The 24,550-nt window shown below is 36.0% G+C and overlaps 1 protein-coding gene across 1 annotated transcript in view; it reads left to right on the forward strand.

Moving 5' to 3' along the window:
- Window positions 1-24,550, forward strand: part of ZCWPW2 (zinc finger CW-type and PWWP domain containing 2) — an 84,915-nt gene that overhangs the window by 42,625 nt on the left and 17,740 nt on the right. Inside the window, 1 exon segment of the mRNA XM_043595581.1 lies at window positions 7,593-7,639. Within this exon segment, the coding sequence (XP_043451516.1) occupies window positions 7,593-7,639 (47 nt within the window).

A 24,550-nucleotide genomic window follows, 5' to 3' on the forward strand; every position in this document is an offset into this window, starting at 1 on the left:
GTTTATTCTTGTGTGACTTTTGACAGATTACATCTTTTAAAGAATTGGTCCATTTCATCTAGGTATCAGATTTGCGGGCATAGAGTTATTGACAGCATTTCCTTTTATTATCCTTTTAATATCTTCACATCTGTAATGATGCCCTCTCTTTCATTTTTGATATTAGTAATTTATGTTTTCTGTCCTTTTTTTCTAGTTAGCCTGGCTAGTGTCTTATTTTTATTGATCTTTTCAAAGAAACAGCTTTTGGTTTTATTTCCTCAATTGATCTCCTGTTTTCAATCTCATTGGTTTCTGCCCTAATTTTTATTTTTTGTGCATACTTCGTATTTTAACTTGCTTTTCTTTTTCTAGTTTCCTAAGATGGAAGCTTAGTTTATTGATTTTGGGTCTTTGTTTTTTCATAATATACACATTTTAATGCTGTAAATTCCTCTCTAAATACTGCTTTTACTGCATCTTACAAATTTTCATAAACTTTATTTTCATTTTCATTTAGCCCAAAGTATTTTTTTTTAAAGTTTATTTATTTTTGAGACAGAGAGAGACAGAGCATGAATGGGGGAGGAGCAGAGAGAGAGGGAGACACAGAATCGGAAGCAGTCTCCAGGCTCTGGGCCATCAGCCCAGAGCCTGACACGGGGCTCGAACTCACAGACCGTGAGATCATGACCTGAGCTGAAGTCGGACACTCAACCGACTGAGCCACCCAGGCGCCCCTAGTCCAAAGTATTTTAAAATTTCTTTTATGATTTCTTTTTTGACCCATATGTTATTTAGAAATGTGTTGTTTAATCTCCAAGTATTTTGTTTGGTTTGTTTTGTTTGGTTTGGTTTTTTGTTTGGTTTGTTTTGTTTTGTTATCTAGTTTAATTCCACTGTGGTCTGAGAGCAGACTATTGTATGATATCTGTTTTCAAAAGTGAGTTAGGGAGTATTTTATGGCCCAAAACATAGTCAATCTTGGTGAATGTTCCAAGTGAGCATGAGAAGAATGTGTATTCTGCTACTGAGGTTGTAGTCTGTAGGTGTAGATTATATTCAGTCGATTGGTGGTGTTGAGTTCAAAGTACAATAGTTTCCTCTTATATGCAGTTTCACTTTCTACAGTTTTAGTTATCCGTGGTCAGCTGTGGCCTAGAAGCAGGTGATCCTCCTTTGATGTTTCATCAGAAGGTCAGTAGTAGCGTAACAGTATGTCACAATGCCTCTGTCATTCACCTCACTTCATCTCATCATGCAGGCATTTTATCTCATATAACAAGAAGGATGAGTACATTACAATAAGAGATTTTGAGAGACCACATTCACACAATTTTTATCAGAGCATATGGTTATAATTATTCTATTGTATTAAGATCTCTTACCCTGCCTAACTTATAAATTAAACTGTATCATGACTATGTATATATAGGAAAAAATCAGTATATATAGGTTTTATTACTCTCCATGGTTTCAGGTGTCTACTGGGGGTCTTGGAACATATCCTCCACAGATAAAGGGGAACTACTGTATGTCCTGACTGATTTTCTGCCTTCTGGACCTGCTCATTTCTGATAAAGTCTCTAATTATCATAATGGGTCTATCTATTTTCCTTGAGTTCTATCAATTTTTGTGTTACATGCTTTGACACTGTTGTTAGACACATTTATATTAATAATCATTATGTCTTCTTGGAGTAGTAACCACCGTATTATTAATTAATATTCTCTTTATCCCTGATAACTTTCCTTGCTCTGAAGCATTCTCTGTCTGAAATTAATATAGCTTTCTTTTAATTAGTGTTAACATGCTATATCTCTATTTTTCTACTTTTCACCTCTGTGTGTCTTTGTAGTTAAAGTGAGTTTTTTTTGTAGACAGCATATAGTTGATCCACTCTAACAGTCTTTGTTTTTTAATTGGTATAATTAGACACTGAAATTTAAAATAGTTATTGATATAGTTGGATTAATAGCTACCATATGTGTTACTGTTTTCCATTTGTTTTTCTTTGCTCCTATTTTTTCTTTCACTCTTTTTCTGCCTTTTGTAGTTTAATTGAACATTTTATATAATTCTGTTTTCTTTTCTTTCTTAGCATATCAATTATGCTTTCTTTTTAAGTTTCTTTAAGAAAAAAAACTTTTTAAGGAGATGGTTTTCCTAAATTGAGCATATTGTTGCTGTTATTACTATTTTGAACACATTGTTTTCAGTTAAAGAATAAGAAAATTAAAAGTTTATATTTTCCTTCACTTAGTCATTCCCTGATGCTGTTCCTTTCTTTATGTAGATACAAGTTTCTACTCTACATCATTTTCCTCTCTCTTTTAACATTTCTTGTAAGGTAAGTCTACTGGTAACAAATTCCCTCAATTTTTCTTTGCCTAACAAAATATATATGCCTTTATTTTTGAAGGATAATTTCACAGGGTACTGAATTCTAATTTGGTGGGTTTTTCTCTCACCACACTAATTATTTCACTCACTCTCCTCTTGTTCTCACAAGTTCCGAGGGGAATTGGATGAAATTCTATCTGCTCCTTTACAGATAAGGCACACCACCCTCCCCCAGGCTTCTTTCAATAATTTTCCTTTATCTTTGCTTACCGCTTACCTTTGGCATTTATACTGCTTGTCCTCTGAGCTTCCTGGATCATTATTCGGTATCTGACGTTAAATCGGGGGAAATTCTCAGTCATTATTGCTTCCAATATTTCTTCTGTTCCTTTCTCTATTTCTTTTCTGTCTGGTATTCCCATTACACATATATTATACTATTGTGGTTTTCCCATTGATCTTGGATATTCTGTTCTTTTGTTTTCCAATTTTTTTTCTCTTTGCTTTCAGTTTTAGAAGTTTCTATTAATATATCCTCAAGCTCACAGATTCTTTCCTCAACTGTGTCCAATCTAGTGATGAAACCTGTCAAAGGTATTCTTCATTTCTGTTACAGCATTTTTAATCCCCAGCACTTCGTTTTTATTATTTCTTAGAATTTCCATGTCTCTACTTACAATAACCACTTGTTCTTGAATGTTGCCTACTTCTAACGCTAAAGCCCTTACTGTATTAAGCGTACTTGTTTTAAATTCACAGTCTGATCATTCCAGCATCTCTGACATACATGGGTCTGCTTTTGATACTTGCTCTGTCACTTCAGACTGTTTTTTGCTTTTTGTATGCTTTGTATTTTTTGTGGAAAGACAAACATGATGTACCAGGTAATGGAAACTGTGGTAAGGAGACCTTTAGCAGTGTAGTGGTAAGGCATGTGGGACTAGGGAAGGCATTCTATATTTCTTTGTTTGTTTGTTTTGAGAGAGAGAGAGAGCACGTGCTAGTGTGAGGGGGGAGGGGCAGAGAGAGAGAGAGAGAAGGAGAGAGAGAATCCCAAGCAGGCCCTGCACTGTCAGTACAGAGCTTGACATGGAGCTCAATCTCATGAACCATTAGACCATGACCTGAGCCAAGATCAAGAGTTGAATCCTAACCAACTGAGTCACCCAGATGCTCCAAGCATTCTATGGTTCTATGATTAGGTCTTAGTCCTGGGCTTTGAACTGTACAAGTGCTTCCCATTTTTTTTCACCCCCTTACATGGTACATAATGGATAGAGGGGATCCCGAGTTGGTATGTCCCTTCCCTTGTGTGGAAAACCATAGAATGCTTGATTTGGGTATTTCCCTCCCCCACTAATTGGTCAGGCTCTGAGAAAACCAGAATAGGTTAGGCTCTGGTAAAATAGTTTCTCTTCAAAGCAAACGGCTAAGAACTGAATGCTCTGGCATATTTCAAAATGGTTACTTTTTTCTTCCCACTGAGGAAGTGCAAAGGTGTTTTTCTCCAGTCTTTATTATGAGAACCCGATATAGCTCCTGGAGGTAAATGCATAAAAGTGTGCCTCCCTCCTGCATGACTGGGTCCCCCAAGAATTTTTCTCTCTCAGGCTTGTTCACATTGAGGCTCCAGCAATTCATCAATTACAGTTCATGTGTTCCTACCCCAGCACTAGTTCCTGTGGAGGTTTCTGCTCCATTAAGTTGTGATTCTTTGTATTCACCTGTCTCTCCAAATTTGGGGGCCACGGTTTGCCCTGTGACCTCATTTCTCTAAGGGATCTAAGAAGAGTTATTGATTTTCAATTTGTTCAGCTTTTTACCTGTTGTGAGGATGGAGTGTGACTTCTAAGCTCTTTACATGCCAGATCGGAAACTGGAATATCCTCTACCTTTTTAAGAACATGCTTTCAGCTGTCACCTTTAAAGAAGCATATACTAACAGATTTTCTGAGGCCATCAATGGATAAGCTTTAAAAAATATTTTTTTTAAAAAAGAAGCCACTGATTTATGTTAATATTTGTACTCCTTTCTAATACGGTTGTAAATAAAAAAAATTTAACATCTGTTATGAGTCATGAGGCATAACCACCTCTACTGATTCGGAACATTTTCATTTTCTACCTGCAGCTCCTCTTTTGCACTTTAAAACGATGATATGGATGTAGCCCAGAAGAGGAGTAAAGGCCCTTTTAATTATCCAAATCTACATTTCCTGTTAACTGCTTTTCACTCTGTGTGAGGGTCCCTACATGCAGAGATTTCTGAAGGGAGGAAATTAAACCTTTCTCACTAGGGAAAATTCAGCTCTTAGAAAGTGTTTAATGTTGCTGAAGTTGAACACGGACCTACTGTTATTAATAGGAAAATTGCTAATGATTGTAATGTTTTTCAGCATTACATCAGACTTTCCCTTTGGCAAATCCCTTTGAAAATCAGAGTGGCTGTTGTTACCCCCTGAAACACTTCTATATTGCACTGGGAGATGGTTGTGCAGCGTTTCAACATAAAAAGTTCCTTGAACAACAGTTTGGATATTTCTGTTCCAAATGTGTCTCCCTACTGGAAATTTTACATAAGAATGATGTATATTTTGAAGAGAAAAATAACAAAATTGTATTCTTTTTTCACTAACTGGAAAAAAGACCAGTATATGACCAGGGTCCATTGGATCCAATTTTAGTTTTGAGTTTCTTTTATGTGCATTTTCAACTGCGTGTACAGATTGATATTTCATCATGACTTTCATTGTTATTAGAGGTCTTCAAAAGAAGAAAATGAAAAAAAATTTTAGATACAACAAAATTTATTCTATCTTGTAATTATCATCAGGGCTCTTTTGTAAATCTGAAATGCATTATGGAATTTTACTAATCTTTGCTATTTTATCATTACTCATCAGTTTATTCCCAACTATGTTAAAAAGACTAAAACAATTATTTAAATGGTAGAATGATGGAATCACTTAACAAGATGATACAACAGTAACATGTATAATCACTAACCTATTTTTCCTAGTATTGCAAGGGTTAAGATCTCTCTGTATGTGTCTCTGTCTCTCTCTCTCTCTCACACACATGCACCCATACCCCAGAATGTCTTTATTAGCTAAATGTAAAAGAACACTGTTAATAATCTATTATCTACCACACATTGTTTTAGGAGTTTTATTTACATAAATTCTGTTACTTGAATCTCACAATATACCAATAAGGTAATAATTATTACTCCTGGTTTATCAATAAAGAAACTAAGGGTCTGAGAACATATATGGTGTTTTATATCTTACATTGTCTAGTATAGTAACTTACACCATGTAAATGTTGTATGTATTTTTTTTTAATTTTTTTTTAACGTTTATTTATTTTTGAGACAGAGAGAGGCAGAGCATGAACGGGGGAGGGTCAGAGAGAGAGGGAGACACAGAATCGGAAGCAGGCTCCAGGCTCTGGGCCATCATCAGCCCAGAGCCCGATGCGGGGCTCGAACTCACGGACTGTGAGATCGTGACCTGAGCTGAAGTCGGATGCTTAACCGACTGAGCCACCCAGGCTCCCCTGTTGTATGTATTTTAACTCGTAAGTTATATTAATTTGTTCAGGTAAAATGTGTATTTCAGATCCATGTGAGATTTTGAATAAGATACATGTACATTTATTAATTATAAAAAAAAACTGAGCACCTACTGCATATAAAACTTGGCCCCTGACTTTAAGGCACATTCTAGTCTTGTAGGGTGCTTTGACGTATATAGAAGTAACCATAAGACAAGGAAGAAAGTTCTGTGTCCTGTCATGACTGTGGTTTTGCAACAAAGGTGGTTATTTCTCCTAGTTGGAAGAATTTTCTGTGACAGTGGATGGTCTTATACATTCATCAGTGGGGAGAAAAAGGGTATTCCAGAAGAAGGGATTATTTCAAGCACACAGCTGAACATAGGAAAGAGGACAGTTTACATGTGGCCAACTAATTATAGGCATAAATATAATAACCTGCTTCTCTGGATTTGTATGCTTTATGCCAATAATTTTTCACTGCAAAATTTGCTTTTAGATAGGCAGCATTTATTTACTCTCATATCCATGGATATTTATTCTCTTTGTTTGTTTTAAGTTTTCATTGTGAATTATAGTCCTACATTGATAAATTAAATTTTTGGGTATTTTTTAATGTTAAATGTAACCCTAAAACCTTATTATTAATGTCCATAATTCTCTTCATTTTTCATTACCACAATATTAAGGTTAATAAAACATATGTGTGAATAAAAATTTATGTACAACTCATTTCGTTGGAATTCTACATTGAACCCATAAAAAATACAATTTCTTAATTATTATTGCCAATAAGTTTTACTAATTCACACGCACAGTTTTACATATATCAAAATTATATCTTAACATAGTTTTCTACGTGCTATTTGTTTATCATCCTCCTTGCTGAGTGTTGCTTAAGGGTCCTGCATGGAAGCTGCAGACATAAAGATTAAACACTTGCAGTCAGATGGGTCTGGCCCCACTGCATGGCCTCAGGCAGGGTACTTAGCCTTAACTTTCTTAGCTGGGAAATGGACTACATACTTTTTTGCAAGTTTATCATGAGGTTTAAATAAGAGATTGTCGGGGCGCCTGGGTGGCGCAGTCGGTTAAGCGTCCGACTTCAGCCAGGTCACGATCTTGCGGTCCGTGAGTTCGAGCCCCGCGTCGGGCTCTGGGCTGATGGCTCAGAGCCTGGAGCCTGTTTCCGATTCTGTGTCTCTCTCTCTCTCTGCCCCTCCCCCGTTCATGCTCTGTCTCTCTCTGTCCCAAAATTAAATAAACGTTGAAAAAAAAATTTTTCAAAAATAAATAAATAAATAAATAAGAGATTGTCTATGTAAGGTCTTTATCCATGTCTGGCATAGAGTAGATGTGCAAGTGGAGATAGCTGGGATTTCATTCCAGGTCCTGTATACTCCAGAGCACATTAGCTGACCAGAACCTGGAATAAGATACACTAGTTGCTAACTTGGAAACATCCAGCCAACCAGTTAGATTTAAGGGAGGAGGCTTGTCAAATAACTATGCAGATCCCTGATATTATTACCTTTGGATTATTTTGTTATACTCAACTTGGAGAAGTTGAGTTTAATAGCATTATGATTAAAAAATCATTGAAAACACATATCACAGCATGAGAAAGTAGAAAATTCTAACTGTATAATGTTGCATTTATTTGAACAGGAGTGTAGGCACTTTTTTGAAACAGCCCTACTTTATTATCTTACAGATAAATCCAAAGCAGATGGCAAAGTTGCTGTGGTAGCCAAGAAAAGGGTAAGATCATGTTTCATTATATAAAATATGCAGACTTCAAATTCCATTTGATTAAAGCTATTTTTAAAAGAAAATTGAATTAATATTTAAAAGCAAAATGACATATAATCAGTATTTTCTTCTAAATGTTAGTTGAGTGCATTTTTCCTTTTTTAGGTTAACACTAGAAATTTAATTTTTATGATTACTTGTATCAGTGTTACAGACTTATGAGCAATTAGAATGATAGCAATATTTAAAGTTAACAAGTAAGTAATTGCTGTTATTTATATTTCACATACAGGGGTGCCTGGGTGGCTCAGTCAGTTAAGTGTCTGACTTCAGCTCAGGTCATGATCACAGTTTGTGGGTTTGCGCCCCACGTCAGGCTCTGTGCTGACAGCTCACAGCCTGGAGCCTGCTTTGGGTTCTGTGTCTCCCTTTCTTTCTGCTTCTCCCCCACTCATGCTCTGTCTCTCTCTGTCTTTCAAAAATAAATAAACATTAAAAAAAATGTTCTTAAAAGTTGTATTTCACAAACATACTCTCCTATACTAAAATATTTTTTGTATACCATGTTATTGGAATGTGTGCAATCTCATGAAGATTTAAATAATTAAAATTCACAGCTTAATATGGACTTTACCTTGAATTTGAGAACAGTATCAGCCATTTGTATAAATCTAAACATAGAATCTTTGAATAAAATTTGGTTTTTTTTTTTATTTTTTAATGTTTACTTTTGAGAGAGAGAGAGAGAGATGGAGTACAAGCAGAGGAGGGGCAGAGAGAGAGACGGAGACACAGAATCTGAAGCAGGCTCTAGGCTCTGAGTTGTCTGCACAGAGCCCAAGGCAGGGCTGGAACTCACGAACTGTGAGATCATGACCTGAACCGAAGTTGGACGCTTAACCAACTGAACCACCCTGGCACCCCTAAAGTTTGTGAAGTCAAGAGCATTTTAAAAGAATTCTAACACATCAATTTGTATATGCAGGGAGATATTTAACTCTACCTATTGTCAAAACTTGATTGGGATAGGATGAACCTTTGACATTCTCCTCAAGTGACAGTATTCTTAACAGGACACTACTGAAAAAAGAGAAAGAGCCAATTCTTAAAACAAATTCTTTTAGACAAATAATATATTGGTGTCATAAAAAGAACTGTGATTGAAAGGAAAGCCTATCCCTGTAGTATTTCCTGGGTTGAATGGTGGTGTTGGTGCAGGGTGGACCCAGGAAAGGTTGAGTGTAACCTGGAAGAACAGAAAAGATGTTGGACACAAACCTATAGATGAACAGGCAAGGAAGTAAGTGTTGTTTTTATATTCTGAGTATGTATATAGCTCATGGGCCTTTTTAAAATCAACTCTTTTGCTTTTTGACTTGTAAAAGTAGTCTGTACTTTTCACTGGCTAAATAATGTTGCTGCACCTTTGCAGAGAGGAAGTCAATATCATAGAAGACAAGGTTGCCTTTTTAAAAAGAAAGAAGGGGTGCCTGGGTGGCTCAGTCGGTTGAGCGTCCAACTCTTGATTTTGACGCAGGACGATCTCAGTTTGTGGAATTGAGCCCTACGTCGAGCTCTGTGCTGACAACACAGAGTCTACTTGGGATTCTCTCTCTCCCTTTCTCTCCGCCCCTCCCCTGCCTGCACGGGAGTGCGCGCTCTCTCTCTCTCTCTCTCAAAATAAATACATAAGCGTTTAAAAACAAACAAGAGGAAATAGGACTTGTGTGTATGTCTGAAGATTTAGACAGGAATTTTTGAGATAGGATTGTTAATGTGGGTAGAATTGTTTATTTTAGTCTCAGCTAAAGGATATTTAGAATAAAAAATGATAAGGATAATAACTAACATTTTTATATACTGTTTTATTTTTACCAGTGATTCTCAGTGAAAGCTATACTACTGTCTTTAAGACAGTGCTATTTAAAGTGTGGTCCATGGACCAGAGCTGGTCTGCAAACTATTTATTATTGGTCTGCAATGAGATAAAAGCCAAAAATGAGAGGAACCATTTAGAAACTTGTATAGTAATTCATTCCACAGGGTCATTTTTTCTGTTGAATGTAATGATAAAATAGAACTTATATTTTATATTTGTTTTCTATTTCACTTTTTTCCTAGTAACTTGTTTCTGTTTTTAATTTTGTATAGAAGTATAGATCTTAGGCAAATTAGGGACAAAACGTCCTTTAACACAGATAATTTGAGAGACATCTCCCTATGAGATATGTTAGGAATTTGTAGAAGTGTCTTGGGTTATAGTAATTTGGGGAATACAGGGCATTTTGTTGGGCAAAGGTTAAGGAAACTAGATATCTTGCAATGCATGGAACAGAACTATTTCACAAAAACTGTCTAGCATTTGGCATGATTTTTGAATGTGCTGCTAGACTCAGCAAACTACAGAGATACAATTGACCCTTGAACAACAGAGGTTTGGGGCACTGACCACTATAGTCAGAAACCCATGTATAACTTCTGACTCCCCCAAAACTTAACTACTAATAGCCTATTGCCAACTGAAGGCCTTACTAAAAACGTAAATAATCGATTAATACAGATTTCTGTATGTTATATGTAATATATACTATATTCTTGGCAATACATTAAGCTAGAGAAAACAAAATGTTAAAATCATAAGGAAGAGAATCTACATTTACAATACTGTATTGTTAAGAAACTGCATGCAAGTGCAGGCTTTTTATGGAGTGGAATAAACACATTGTTCTTGAAATTATTGAATAATTTACTTATTTTCTATTCAACATATTGTAATGTATCTAAGTATATATTTAGCTGTAAGAATAGAAGTGCAGTTACTGAGAAATCATGGAAAACATTTATAAATCTGTAATAGGAATTTGAGATGACTTTTAACAGTCTTAAAATCAAACATTACTAAACACAGATACATGAAATGTATTGATCTCTTTGTATTTCAAAAAAATAAACATTTAGAAATATTTCATAGTATTGCTACCCTTTCCATTTGTAAACACTTTACAATAGTGATAAGAAATCTATGTTTAAATATTTACATATTGAGATTATTTGGGAAGAAGGCATAGCAGACATTATCATCATCATCTTACAAAGGAGATCATTTATAGTTAGAGAAGTTAAGGAATTTGCCATACTCCCACAGTGCTCCTTAGATAATTTTACTTTATCTTAGTTTTTCTTAGTTCTTATTAAAGTTTAGCAAGCTAGTCCTATTAGAGTTTGAGTGTTAATTTCAACTAATATGGTAGCTTTTATTTTTTTATACATATGGATCTATGGATATCGAAGACAGTATTTTTTTTAAAGATAGAACTGTTTTGGGGCGCCCGGGTGGCTCAGTCAGTTAAGCAACTGACTTCGGCTCAGGTCATGATCTCGCAATTCTTGGGTTGGAGCCCTGCGTCAGGCTCTGTGCTGATAGCTCAGAGCCTGGAGCCTGCTTCAGATTCTGTGTCTCCCTCTGTTCCTCCCCTGCTTGTTCTCTCTCTCTTTCTCTCAAAAATAAATAAAGGTTAAAAAAAATTTTTAAGATAGAACTGTTTTATATAAAACACTATAGGTGGACAAAAGAAAGTTGCTGGTGTGAAAGCAAAAGATGATGATGATGATGATGATGATGATATGTGGGGCACCTGGGTGGCTCAGTCAGTTAAGCGTTCAGCTCAGGTCCTGATCTCGCGTTCATGCATTTGAGCCCCGGGTGGGGCTCTGTGCTGACAGCTCAGGGCCTGGAGCCTGCTTCAGATTCTGTATCTCCTTCTCTCTCTGCCCCTCCCCTGCTCGTGCTCTGTCTTTCTCTCAAAATTAAATAAATAAAAATTTTAAAAAATAACAGTATGATGTATTAAGTGCCTACAAAGGCCAGGGATACACATACATTACTTCATTTGATTCAACAACAATTATGTGAGGTAATCATTTTTGTCTATGGTTAATGAATAAAGAAAATAGGCATAGGGATGTTCACCACTGCAAAAATTACATTACAAAGATGAATGATAAAAACAAGTAAGGTAGTTTTCTATACAGCCCCTTACCCTGGGTTGCAAGTCTTAATAGTCTATTTTCTTTATTTATATAAACAGAGGTATATATGTACATGTATAAATGCTTTGTGATTGTCTTGTTTTTACAACAATGAGATCTTATTATATATATTATTCTACAGATTTAACTACTTAACAGATACAGATCTGTTTTTAGCCTTCTACATAGCATGCCATAACAGATATATCAGTTTTAATCAGTGAGCTCTATATTGATGAATGTTTGGGAGTTTTTCAAGTTGCTGTTGTGGTTTGATACTGCTACATGCAATGCTTTACTAAACATCTTTATGCATATATTTTAAAATACTGATGCCATTATTTTTAAAGGATAAATTCCCCAAATGAGTTTGATCGATTAAAGCTAACCACAGTGTCACTTGCCTCCCTTGAATCATGAAATGACCTTGAGGAATAAGTTGTCAAAGTTAGGTGTTGGCCTGTGCTGAGTTGTAGTGGCAGTCTCTACAACCTGTTTGAACCAAGGTATAAGAATGTTCCCACCTTGAATACTGTTCCTAAGTGCCTATTAGGAAAGTGCTTCTTGGGTCAAGTATGAGAGCTCTATCTGTAAGCCTCTGCCATTCCCATAGGCCCCTTCTTTTAGCTCTTCAGCCATATGTTAAGATAGAGGTGAGTAGTAAAGGTGCCCACACCTTTTCACCTGACCACTGCTCTGCCCAATGGCAGCAGTCTGAATGAAAAAGAATTAGAGTAAGTCTCACCTACCTCCGAGTTCCGCTTGCAAAAAAAAAAAAAAAAAAAAAAAAAAAAAGAAGGGGAAGATCTGGATTGTCTCCTAAGTCCCTTCCTGCTCTAATATTCCATGAAATATTTATAACAGCTCAGTAAATACTTTCAGAATGTCAAAGGACTTGTGCAGACCAGAGTAAATATCTGGGTCACTTGGCCCAAGAAATAAATAAAAGAATAAAAATAGTAGTGTATGGGGAAGATAGGTGGAGTAGCTGATGGTGTTGCCTGTTACAGTTCTGCGAGATGTTTGAATATAAAAAACAAAGATTCAGGAAACACTATAGTGTGGGAGAAGGAGTAGGAACTTATGAATGAACCAGATCTGCTTTCAAGGGCTAGTTCTGCTACTTAGTTGTGTGACCTTAGGCAAGTTAACATCTTTGTGCCTCATTGGATTAATCTCTGATTTGGGAACAATAAGAATTACCTTGTATGGTTGTTATAAAGGTTAACATGAAAAGCAATTAGAACAGCATAGAGTTTGCTACATTTTGTAGGTACTTGTTTAATAAATGCCTAGTACTTCTCTAATTTCTTCTTAGAAATAGGAAGGATTTAAGAATATTTAAAATTTTCAGACTTATAATAGCATCATAGTCTATTAGATAGTTAAGATTATGTAAAAGTCTTTTTTTCAAGGAAGTCCAACATTTTAATCATAATATAATTTTTTTCGAAGTAATATAATAACATTGTATTTGGAGAACAGAATTTTTAAATCATCCAAAATCCATCCCCTCAATTATAATTTTTAATTAATTTTATGCATTTGTTTACAGTTATTTCTATATGCATATGTTTATTTGCATGGCTTTAATCATTGAGTAATGTACCATTATTGTTTTCATATATGCATTATATCACAAATCTTTTTCATGTTGTTTTACCATTCTTATTACTTTTAAGAGTTTTTTTGTTTTGTTTTGTTTTGTTTTTAATTAAAGAAGTAGCATTGTGAAAAAAACAAAAAATAGGGGCACCTGGGTGGCTTAGTCACTTAAGCGTCCGACTTCAGCTCAGGTCATGATCTTATGTTTCATGCTTTCAAGCCCTGCTTTGGGCTCTGTACTGACAGCTCAGAGCCTGGAGCCTGCTTCAGATTCTGTGTCTCCCTTTCTTTATGTCGCTCGCTCCCCCACTCAAGCGCTGTCTCTCCCTCAAAAATAAATAAGTATTTAAAAAAATTTTTTAAACACAAAAAATAGGTATAAACCCTTTCCCAGCTATAATTTCAATTTTAAAAGAAAAGCAACTGTTAATAGTTTTATATACTTTATGCATGTATAGATATAGGTATCATGTGCACAAATAAATGCTTATGAATAAATAAAATATGTATATGTATACATATATGTACTTTATTAACATAAATGAATTAAACTTTTTTCATTCAATAATATATTGTGGGGGCGCCTGGGGGGCTCCGTCGGTTAAGTGTCCAACTTTGGCTCAGGTCAGGATCTCACAGTTCATGGGTTAGGCTCTGTGCTGACATCTCAGAGCCTGGAGCCTGCTTTGGATTGTGTGTCTCCCTCTCTCTCTGCCCCTCCCCTGCTCACACTCTGTCTCCCTGTCTCAAAAATAAATAAATATTAAAAAAAATAATAATAATAATATATTTTGGACATCTTTTCAAGTCAGAGATTTACCAGGTCTTACCCAGTAGCATAGCACATAATTTTATGGAAATGTCTTCATGTAGAACACTCTCTTGGACATTTAGGTTGATTCTGAATTAGTAAAATTATAAATAAAAATGCAGCAACATCAGTATATACAAACCTCTTTAAATGTTTCTGTAAATATTTCTACACTAAAAATTTCTAGAAGAGGGCTTGCTGTTTCAAAGAGTAGGCACATTTTAAATTTTGCCAAATTGTTAAACATCTCCCATCCAAAATATTCCCCAACGTTATTTTACCAATTACTGTCCTGTTATTAGTGTAAGAGAATATCGAGACTGCTTTAACATGCCAACTCTAGCCATTAACAGTCTTTTTTCTTTATAATTTGTTTTATTGTATTTTTATTATAAACTTATGTAATACATACTAGGGAAAAAATGCCAAGGAATACAAAAGTGTTTAAAGTGGAAAGGATAAGTCATTTTCTTCCCGCTTGTTACTTCACCTCTAACATTTCAGGATTTCAAAATCTGGAAATAAGCATCCTTGTCCATTTTTGCACATTTGTGCACAAATTTCAACAGAATAATTCCTATAAGTGAAATTGCTTGGGTAAATGATGTGGGTGTTTAAAATCTGGTTATATATAAGGAAAGATTGAAATATTGTTACATATTGAAGGAAACAAAAGGCCATAACAACCAAACGTAATGTGTAATCCTAGTTGGATCCTGAAACAAAAAAAAGGACATCAATGGAAAAACTGATGAAATTTGAATTAGATCTTTATTTAGTTAAGAATTTTATAGCAGTGTTATTTTTTTGTTTTGATAATTGTACTATAATATGTGTAGTGTTAACAATATTAGGGGAAGCAAGGTGAAGGATATATGGGAACTCTTTTGAGCTAATATGCAATTTTCTGCAATTCTAAAATTACTTCCAAATAAAAGTTAAAAATTCTAGTAAAGTACTGTCAAATTCTTTTCAAAACAGCTATATCTGAATATTCTTACCAATGCTTTTCTCACTCTCTTGCCAGCTTTAGATATCACCAATCTTTATATATTTGCCAATATTTAAAAGGTGAAAAACATGTCATTGTTACTTTCATTTGCTGTTACTTATTTTTTTTATTTTAATGAAGTTGAGCATTGTTTAATGTACTTATTGGACATTATATTTCTTCTGAAAACTGCCTATTTATACTCCTGCCTGTTTCTTCCATAGGCTGGCCTCTCTCTCTCTCTCTCTCTCTCTCTCTCTCTCTCTCTCTCTCGATTTGTAGGTGCTCTCTTTAGTTATTGATCCTTAATACTTTGTTAATATGCTGCAAACATTTTTTCGGTTTGCCTTTTAAGTTTTTCTCTAGTTCTCTTGCTGTGCTTATATATAGTAAAACTTTTTCTTTTAAGACTTTAGAGCTTTTGTGACATGATTTAAAAGACTGCCCTTTATTAAAATATGTTATGATTCATTTCATCTTTCTCCTGTTGCAGTTGGTCACACTTTGATGCAAATCTCTGTGAATATTGCTTCCTTTCCCACCACATGTTTTGTTTCCTTCTGATAATTCCCAGTAGAAGGATCCCTAGGACAATAAATAGGAACATGTCAGGTTGTTCAGTCTCATCAGCAGTGCATGCAAACGCCACAGTCATCTACAGGTGTTATTACATAAAGATTTTGTTGCCAGGGTACATCATACTTTATTCTTTTAATTTGCATTTCTTTGACTTGAGGTAAATTGTGCCTGAGTTCTTAATATTTTCTTACAAATTTATATGAACATTTTATTTATTTTTTATTTTTTAATTTTTTGAAATGTTTTTTTTAATTTTTGAGACAGAGAGAGACAGAGCACGAGCAGGGAAGGGGAAGAGAGAGAGGGAGACACAGAATTGGAAACAGGCTCCAGGCTCTGAGCCATCAGCCCAGAGCCTGACGCGGGGCTCGAACTCACAGACTGTGAGATCATGACCTGAGCTGAAGTCAGACACTTAACCGACTGAGCCACCCAGGCACCCCTAGATGAACATTTTATATACTAGTAATGAAAATATTAATTTTTTTGTCATAGTTTCAATATATGCTTGCTTTTCTGTCATTTTTTTTCCTGGAAATACAGAAGTATTTGTATGTGGTGTGCTCACATCTACATTTCTGAGATTTTTTATTTATTACTTAGCATAGACTTCATAGATACCAATGCAGTAGAGTGAGTACGGAAGAGGACATCTAGACTGTCAAGGTATCCTGGCAGTCTCTCCCTCAATTTGTGTAAAGCGCAAAGCACAGTGCTATGTCCTTTATGCATTTCATAGCTTTATGCATTTTCCTATTATTATGGGAATATGGATTTATTTTTATATGAGGTGTGAGAATAGGGTGTAAAAATTTTACACAAGTTGCTAATGATGGGGTTTGGGACATGCTACCCCCAAATATGGCATCTTGGTATATTGAGTATTTCAAGTGGAAGGAATTTGTGAAATGGCAGGTGCGGGAAGGATTTTCTGACTTTCCCTGGAGCAGGTTATAAGAGCCTCGTGTGAGATGTCATCCCTAGACTGGAAGAAAAGGGGCATTCTTGCCTCTGAAGACAAAGGGAGCCCAAGAGGAATCTGAGGGAATAAGCCTTACTGCTTCCCACAGTTTACTGCAGTTAGCTCCTACCCTTTCCTGTCCTGTCACATATTCCCATGACCTTCCACTCTTCAAGCGTAGCATAAAAACTCTCAGGTTTAACTGCTTCTTTGGGTCTTCATGTTCTTAATGAAGGCTCCTAGGTCACATAAAACTTAAATTAGATAAATCCGTATGCTTTTCTCTTGTTAATCTATTTTTTTGTTACAGGGGCCCCAACTGAGAACTTAGAAAGATAGAAGAAAAAGACATTTTTCCTCCCCTATACTGCTAGCTATTCCAGTACCATTCATTTAATTTTTTTTAAGTTTATTTATTTTGATGGAGTCAGAGACAGTATGAGTAGGGAAGGGGTAGAGAGAGAGGGAGAGAGAGAATCCCAAGAAGGCTCCATAATGTCATCGCAGGGCCTGACACATGGCTTGAACTCACGAAACCATGAGATCATGTACTGAGCCAAAACCAGGAGTCGGATGCTTAACCTGAGCCACCCAGGTGTCCCTCCAATACCATTTATTGACTAACAAGTAATCTTTCCCTTCTTTACTGTTTTGAATCTTCTTTATAATGTATAATATATCTTCTTCATAAAGTAACACATGACATTTAACATGTCAAAATACCTATTTCTATATCTATTCATCTATCTGGTCTCTGTATTTTAAGTTTATTTATTTAGTTTTGAGAGAGAGAGAGAGAGAGAGAGAGAGAGAGAGAGAGAGAGAGAGAGAGAGAACATGCACACACCAGCACAGGCAGGGAAGGGGCAGAGACAGAGGAAGAGAGAGCATCCCAAGCAGGCTTTGCATTGTCAGCACAGAGCCCAAGGCAGGGTTTGAAATCACCAGCCGTGAGATCATGACCTGAGCCATGATCAAGAGTCAAATCCTCAACCAACTGAGCCACCCAGGCGCCCCAATCTATCTGGTCTTAAAACAGATTTCAAATTGCTTTAATTATTGTTTATCTTTAATGTGTGAATTCGTGATCCTTCATGACTGTAATTTTTCAAAAATTGTTTTCCTGGTGTTTGTCTGTTTACCTATTCAGATTGTATTGTGTCTGTGTATACGTGTGTGTATGTATGTATATTTCTGTTTTCTGTATATTATGATGTTTTGCCATTTAAAAAAACCTTTCTAGTGGGCGAAGGACTGCCTCTTTTAGGTAGCAAAGGGTACATCTTTCATAGGCAAACCAACCAGTCCCAAACCCATATCCCTCAACCACCTTCTTACCAAACTCTGAAACATGAAGCCATTATTTCCATTGCCCTAAATCATCCCAGAATCAAGTACCAGGCAACTGGAGACCATTCCCATAGGCCAGATCCCTCCAGAATTATTCATACTAGCCAATCCTGAACAGTTCACCCTACCCTATCTTGCCTTTCCTTTAGCAGCCCCAGTAAAGGCACAATTTAAAATTTTTTTTTTTAGCGTTTGTTTATTTTTGAGACAGAGAGAGACAAGGCATGAACAGGGGAGGGCCAGAGAGAGGGAGACACAGAATCTGAAACAGGCTCCAGGCTCTGAGCTGTCAGCACAGAGCCCGACGCGGGGCTCAAACTCATGGACCGCGAGATCGTGACCTGGGCCGAAGTCGGCCACTTAACCGACTGAGCCACCCAGGTGCCCCAATAAAGGCACAATTTAAATAGCTTCAACTACACACAAATGAACTTTAGAGTTATTTAGTGAAGTCCCAAGAAGAATTCTGTTGAGATGATGATTGGCATTGTAGAAAATCTCTGTATTAATTTAGGGAAAAAGTACATGTTTATAATTCTAAATAAACGCATGCAGAAACATAACTGTCTATTCATTTCTCTTTAGTTTTTTTTAGTGTAAAATTTTATATATTTCTAATTAAGGCTATCTCAGATTCTGTTACTAATTGGAAAAGGATCTCTTTGTCATTTGGCTTTCTAATTTGGCTTATATACAGAGATTATAATGTGCATGTATGGGTATCTTTTTTTCCTAACACTTTGCTTTTATTAATGCCAAGACTTTAACTTGTAACACTTTGAAAGACAAAATTAATGATCACTCTCTTGATTTATACATTTCTGTATGAGGAAATCAGGCTATTATATTTTCTGATGAAAAAAATATTTTCCCCTAAAATTATTGCAAAAATTCTTTATACTAAAGCAGGAAATTTTCATTAGCCCAGTTTCAGTATAAGTTGCTTATATTTTATGACTAGATGTCTAAATATTTGTGTTAATTAATAAGCTTGCTGTTAATATGGAATTCATGTACTGCAACTCACTTGATTCACTAGCTTTATATGCATCTTTCCCCAAAGATAAATATTATAATAGATCCTTACTGCTGGCTTCTAGCCCCAGGCAGAGAGAAATCTCTGAAAAGAATAGTAAGCAGAAGAACCCCTTGGGAAGAGTCACAGTCAGAATTCAAAACTCATTTGGTTTCCTTTTGGATTCTTTGTGGGTGTCGTTCACCTTTCCATAGACAGGCCAGTGTTCCCCAAACTTGAATCATTCAGGTATTCTATCACCATTTTGCCATTTTCTATATTGTTAGTTACTACAGTTTTCTTCATTTGACTTACATTTTTCTGAATTTAATTTTTGATTGAGGTAAAATTTAAACACAATGGAAGATCTTAAGTGTAGAGTTTCATGAGTTTTTAAGTGTATACAATCCTGTAACTACTATCCCTGATCAAAATAGAGAATATAGGGGCACCTGGGTGGCTCAGTCTACTGAGGGTCAGACTTCCGGCTCAGGTCATGACCTCCCGGTTTGTGAGCTCAAGCCCCACATCCAGCTCCCTGCTGTCCTTGCAGAGCCCACTTCTATCCTCTGTCCCCCTCTCTCTGCCCCTCCCCTGCCTGCGCTCCCTCCCAAAATCAATATATTTTTTAAAAAAGAGGAATATATTTTTATCACCCCAAAACATTTCCTAATCTAAATTTTAAAATGTAATTTTACTATTTTGTTGTGCATTTGCATTTTTCAAATACATATAAATATATATTAATGTAGAAAATCATCCATTTATCACTTTAAATCATCTTTTTATACTAATTTCAATTATCCTGTACCACTGTAAAGCAGTGTTGTGAAATAGACTTCCAGGGAAGTGATTTTTTTTTTTTAAGATTTTTATTTTTAAGTAATCTCTATTCCCAACATGGGACTCAAAGTCACAACTCTGAAATCAAGAGTTTTATGGTCCCCCGATTGAGCCAGCCAGGTGCCCCTGGTTTTTAACAAGATACTGTTTAGTAAATTAATAACTAAAATGCTTAATTAGTTTGTAAGATTTCCCACTTTATCTTGAATTACAATCTATGGAAGTTCTATAGGTAACTATTAGCAGTAAAATACTAAAATTAGAAAATGGATTGATCTTGGATATCCAGAACTTTTTTTTTTTTTTTTAATTTGAGAGCAAGAGAGAGTGCACCAGTTAGGGAGAGTGGCAGAGGGGGAGGGAGGGAAGGAGGGAGGGAGGGAGGGAGGGAGAGACTGAGAGAGAGAAAGAGGGAGAGGGAGGGAGAGAGGATCCTAAGCAGGCATCCACACCCATCTCGATGTGGGGCTCAATCCCATGACCCTAGGATCATGACCTGAGCCAAAATCAAGAGTTGGACCCTCAAAGAACTGAGCCACCCAGACGCTCCCCAGAGGTTTTTATATACCACTTATGAGAGCAAACAAAGATCCCTTGACTCAGAGTACCTGTTTTCTGGTGTGAATGATTATATTTGCTCCTTAAATTTTTGAACAAAGTTTACTTTGGGACTTAAATATTTGCCTAACTCTTTCTTTGCTTTGACTTTCAGTCCATAGATCTGACTTTAGCCAAATTTGTCTCCTTGTCATCCTAATAAGATGGTCAGTGGGAGTTGGGGGATAGGGGGGAAATGTGCCTTATCTTCCCTGGAGATGAAGCAACAGTGTCCTAGTGTGAAGGTCATGCATGCTATTCTCCAAGTTCATGGGGCTTGCTTGCTGTGGAAGATGTGTTGGCTAGCAGCTGGCTATTCAAGGCATCTTTACCATCTCAGGGCTGTTGGGCTGCCTGTTGTTGTTGGGGTTGTAGTTCTCAGGGGTGCTGTAGAAGGTGCAAGTGGAGAGGAATATTGGTGATGCCTTCTTAAACCAGTAATTTTTCCAGTGCAGTGATTATCTGAGAAAATTCAAGGTTTGTTATGCAGATGTGGTACTTGGTAAACAGAAATTTATGTTTATCAATAATTTTCTCTCTTTTAAGAATTGTTTTTGTCCCAATTACTGAAAACAAACAAAAAGTATCATTTTTGAATGTTGACACTAAAATAATAGAAGTGTTGAACAGAATAGTTTTTGCTTCTGTATACATAATACCCATTTAAACATTCACTCAAAATATTAATTCACTTGGAACTTGAGTTCTTACATACTTAAAAAAATTCAAAACTTTTCAACTATTACTCTCTTTGTTTTCTACTCCATATTTTAATGTTGAGCCAGAAGGCAATAGAGATAATTCTACAAAATGTGATTGCTCTTTTGTTAAGAACAAAAATCTCTTCATGTTGAGTCCTGGTTATCACATGGAAGTTTCTAGGTATTGTCCTTTCTGTTATTTGGAACTAAAGGTTATGTTATGCAGCTTTCTTCCACTAATTTTGCTGATTATATTCATTACAAGTATTATCTTTTCTTTCTGATTCAGAGACCCATCGGTCATGTCTCCAACATCAACCTATATACAAGATGAATCTGTTTTTCTTCTAAGACTTGGAATATGTCTCATCCACCATCACCTTCCTTATCCCATTCCATTAAAACCAAAAACAATGTTAGTAATAAATAGAGAGTGGTTATTGATTTAAGGTATAATAGGAATTTGAATAATGAGTTTGTATTTTATAGACTGTAGGTATTGCACTAGATATTAAATGATCTTTCTATGCCTAATAGTAATAACTACTGTTTTTCTATTTGCAAAGGGAAAGAGTTATCATTGGAAAAAATAAAATGTCAGTGAAAATTAGGAGAATTTACTCATAACGTATTAGAATTCATCTGTAATTTCAAATTTATAAACATTTGGCTTCTTCCAACAAGCCTTCCAACTTTTCATTTATATTAGACAATGCAACCCTCTTGCCTTCTTGAAGACCTATAAATTATTACCTTTTAATCCCTTAAAATTATAATGACTTTGAAATGATATTTATCTTTCTTTTTGCTTGTGTATTTAATACCTTCACTTTGATCCCAAAATAATTTGCTGTATCATGAAATACATATATTAGGCACACATCTTAAATCTGTATGCCCCCTACATAGTGGGGACATACATAGTCATACAGATTAAAGGGAGATATATCCTCCATGCCCTCCCATGAATGTAAGTGCAAGAATGTCTTCCATTTCAACTTCTGAAATCCTCAGAGAGTTGATTTAAAGACTTGGATCTAGACAAAATTTCTTAAAGAATATTTTTTTTAAATTATGCTCTTGTGTAGAGTCTATGTATTCCAACATAGAAGAGAGATCATCTTCTTTTGCACAATGCTGAGGATAAAGGCTCAGAAGATTTGACAGTGTCCGTGGGTCAAAGAATCAGACTGGTTATCTTTACCACTCAAGCTGATGGAGCAAAGAAAGAGATAATGAAGCTCTCAATGTTCATTCTTTTATCCAGAACAAAGGTGTAATATGGGTACTATAACCATTGGATGCTCTCACGCATCAGCTTTTTTAGCATTTAATTGAAATGCAGGCATACCTCATTTCATTGCACTTTTTTCTATTGCACATCACAGACGTGTTTTTTTAACAAATTGAAGATTTGTGGCAACCTTGCATTGAGTAAGTCTATTGGCGCCAATTTGCCAACAGCATTTGTTCTCTGCCTATCTCTGTGTCACATTTCGGTAATCCTTGCAATATTTAAACTTTTTCATTATTATTATATTTGTGACACTGATCTGTGTTCAGTGACCTTTGATGTTACTATTGTAATTGTTTTGGGGTGTCAGAAATCATGCCTTCGTAAGACGGAAACTTAATTGGTAAACGCGTTCTGACTGCTCCAATGACCATCCATTACCCTCTTTGTCTACCATCCCTGTCCTTGGGTCTCCCTATTCCCTGAAACGCACAGTATTGAAATTAAGCCAGTTAATAGCCCTATCGTGGCCTCTCAGTGGTCAAGTGAAAGGTAGAATTACATGTCTCTCACCTTAAATCCAAAGCTACAAATGATTCAGCTTAATGAGAAAGGCCTGTCAAAAGCTGAGACAGGCCGAAGGTTTGGCCTCTTATACCAAACAGCCAAGTTGTGAATGCAAAGGAAGAGTTTTTGAAGGAAATCAAAAATGCTACTCTAATGAACACATGAATGATAAGAAAATAAAACAGTCTTATTGCTGATATGTAGAAAGTTTAATGCTCTGGATAGAAGATCAAACCAATCATAACATTCCCTTAAGCCAAAGCCTAATCCAGGCCCTGTCTTCAATTCTACAAAGGCTGGAGAGGTGAGGAAGCTATAGAGGAAACAGTTGAAACTAGCAGAGATTGGTTCATAAGGTTGAAGGAAAGAAGGTATCTTTATAACATAAAATTGCAAGGTAAAGCAGTAAGTGCTGATGTAGAAGCCATAGCAAGTTATCTAAAAGATCTAGCTAGCATAATTTATGAAGGCGGCTCCATTAAGCAACTGATTTTCGCTATAGATGAAATAGCCTTATATATAGTGGAAGAAGATGCCATCTAGGACTTTCATAGCTGGAGAGAGGTCAGTGCCTAGCTTCAAACCTTCAAAGTGTAGGCTGACTCTCTTCTTAGGGGCTATTGTACCTGGTGGCTTTCAGTTGAAGCCAATGTTCACTTACCAGTCTAAAAATTCTAGGGCCCTTAAGAATTATGCTAAATTATCTGCTCTGCCTGTGCTCTATAAATGGAACAACAAAGCCTGGATGACAGCACATCTATTTACAATATGTTTTACTGAATATTTGAAGCCCACTGTTGAGACCTACTGCTCAGAAAAAATGATTCCTTTTAAAATATTACTGCTCATTGACAATGAATATAGTCACCCAAGAGCTATAATGGAGATGTACGATGACAGTAATGTTGATTTCATGCCTGCTAATTCAACATCCGTTCTGTAGCCCATGGGTCAAGGAGTAATTTCAACTTTCAAGTCTTATTATTTAAGATATGCATTTCAAAAGGCTATCGTTGCCATAGAGGGTGATTCCTCTGATGGATCTGGGCAAAGTAAATTGAAAACCTTTTGGGAAAGATTTACCATTCTAAATGTCATTAAGAACATTTGTGATTTATGGGAAGAGGTCAAAATATCAACATTAACAGGAGTTTGGAAGAAGTTGATTATAATCCTCATGGGTGACACTGAGTTATTCAAGACCTCACTGGGGAAAGTCACTACAGATATAGTGGAAATAGCAAAAGAACTAGAATTAGAAGTGGAGCCTGAAGATGGGACTGAATTGCTGTCATCTCATGATAAAACTTGAACAATTGAGGAGTTGCTTGTTATGGATGAGCAGAGAAACTGGTTTCTTGAGATGGAATCTACTCCTGGCATAGATGCTGTGAAGATTGTTGAAATGATGACAAAGGATTTAGAATAGTACATAAACGTAGCTGATAAAGCAGTGGCAGGGTTTGAGAGGATTGACCACAATTTTGAAAGTTCCGTTATGGGTAAAATGCTGTCAAACAGCATCACATACTACAGAGAAATTGTTTGTGAAAGGAAGAGTCAATTGATGTGGCAAACTTCACTGTTGCCTTATTTTAAGAAATTGCCACAGCCATCTCAGCCTTCAACAGTCACTC

The sequence above is a fragment of the Prionailurus bengalensis genome, chromosome C2, assembly GCF_016509475.1.
Source record: "Prionailurus bengalensis isolate Pbe53 chromosome C2, Fcat_Pben_1.1_paternal_pri, whole genome shotgun sequence".
Taxonomy (NCBI): Eukaryota; Metazoa; Chordata; class Mammalia; order Carnivora; family Felidae; genus Prionailurus; species Prionailurus bengalensis.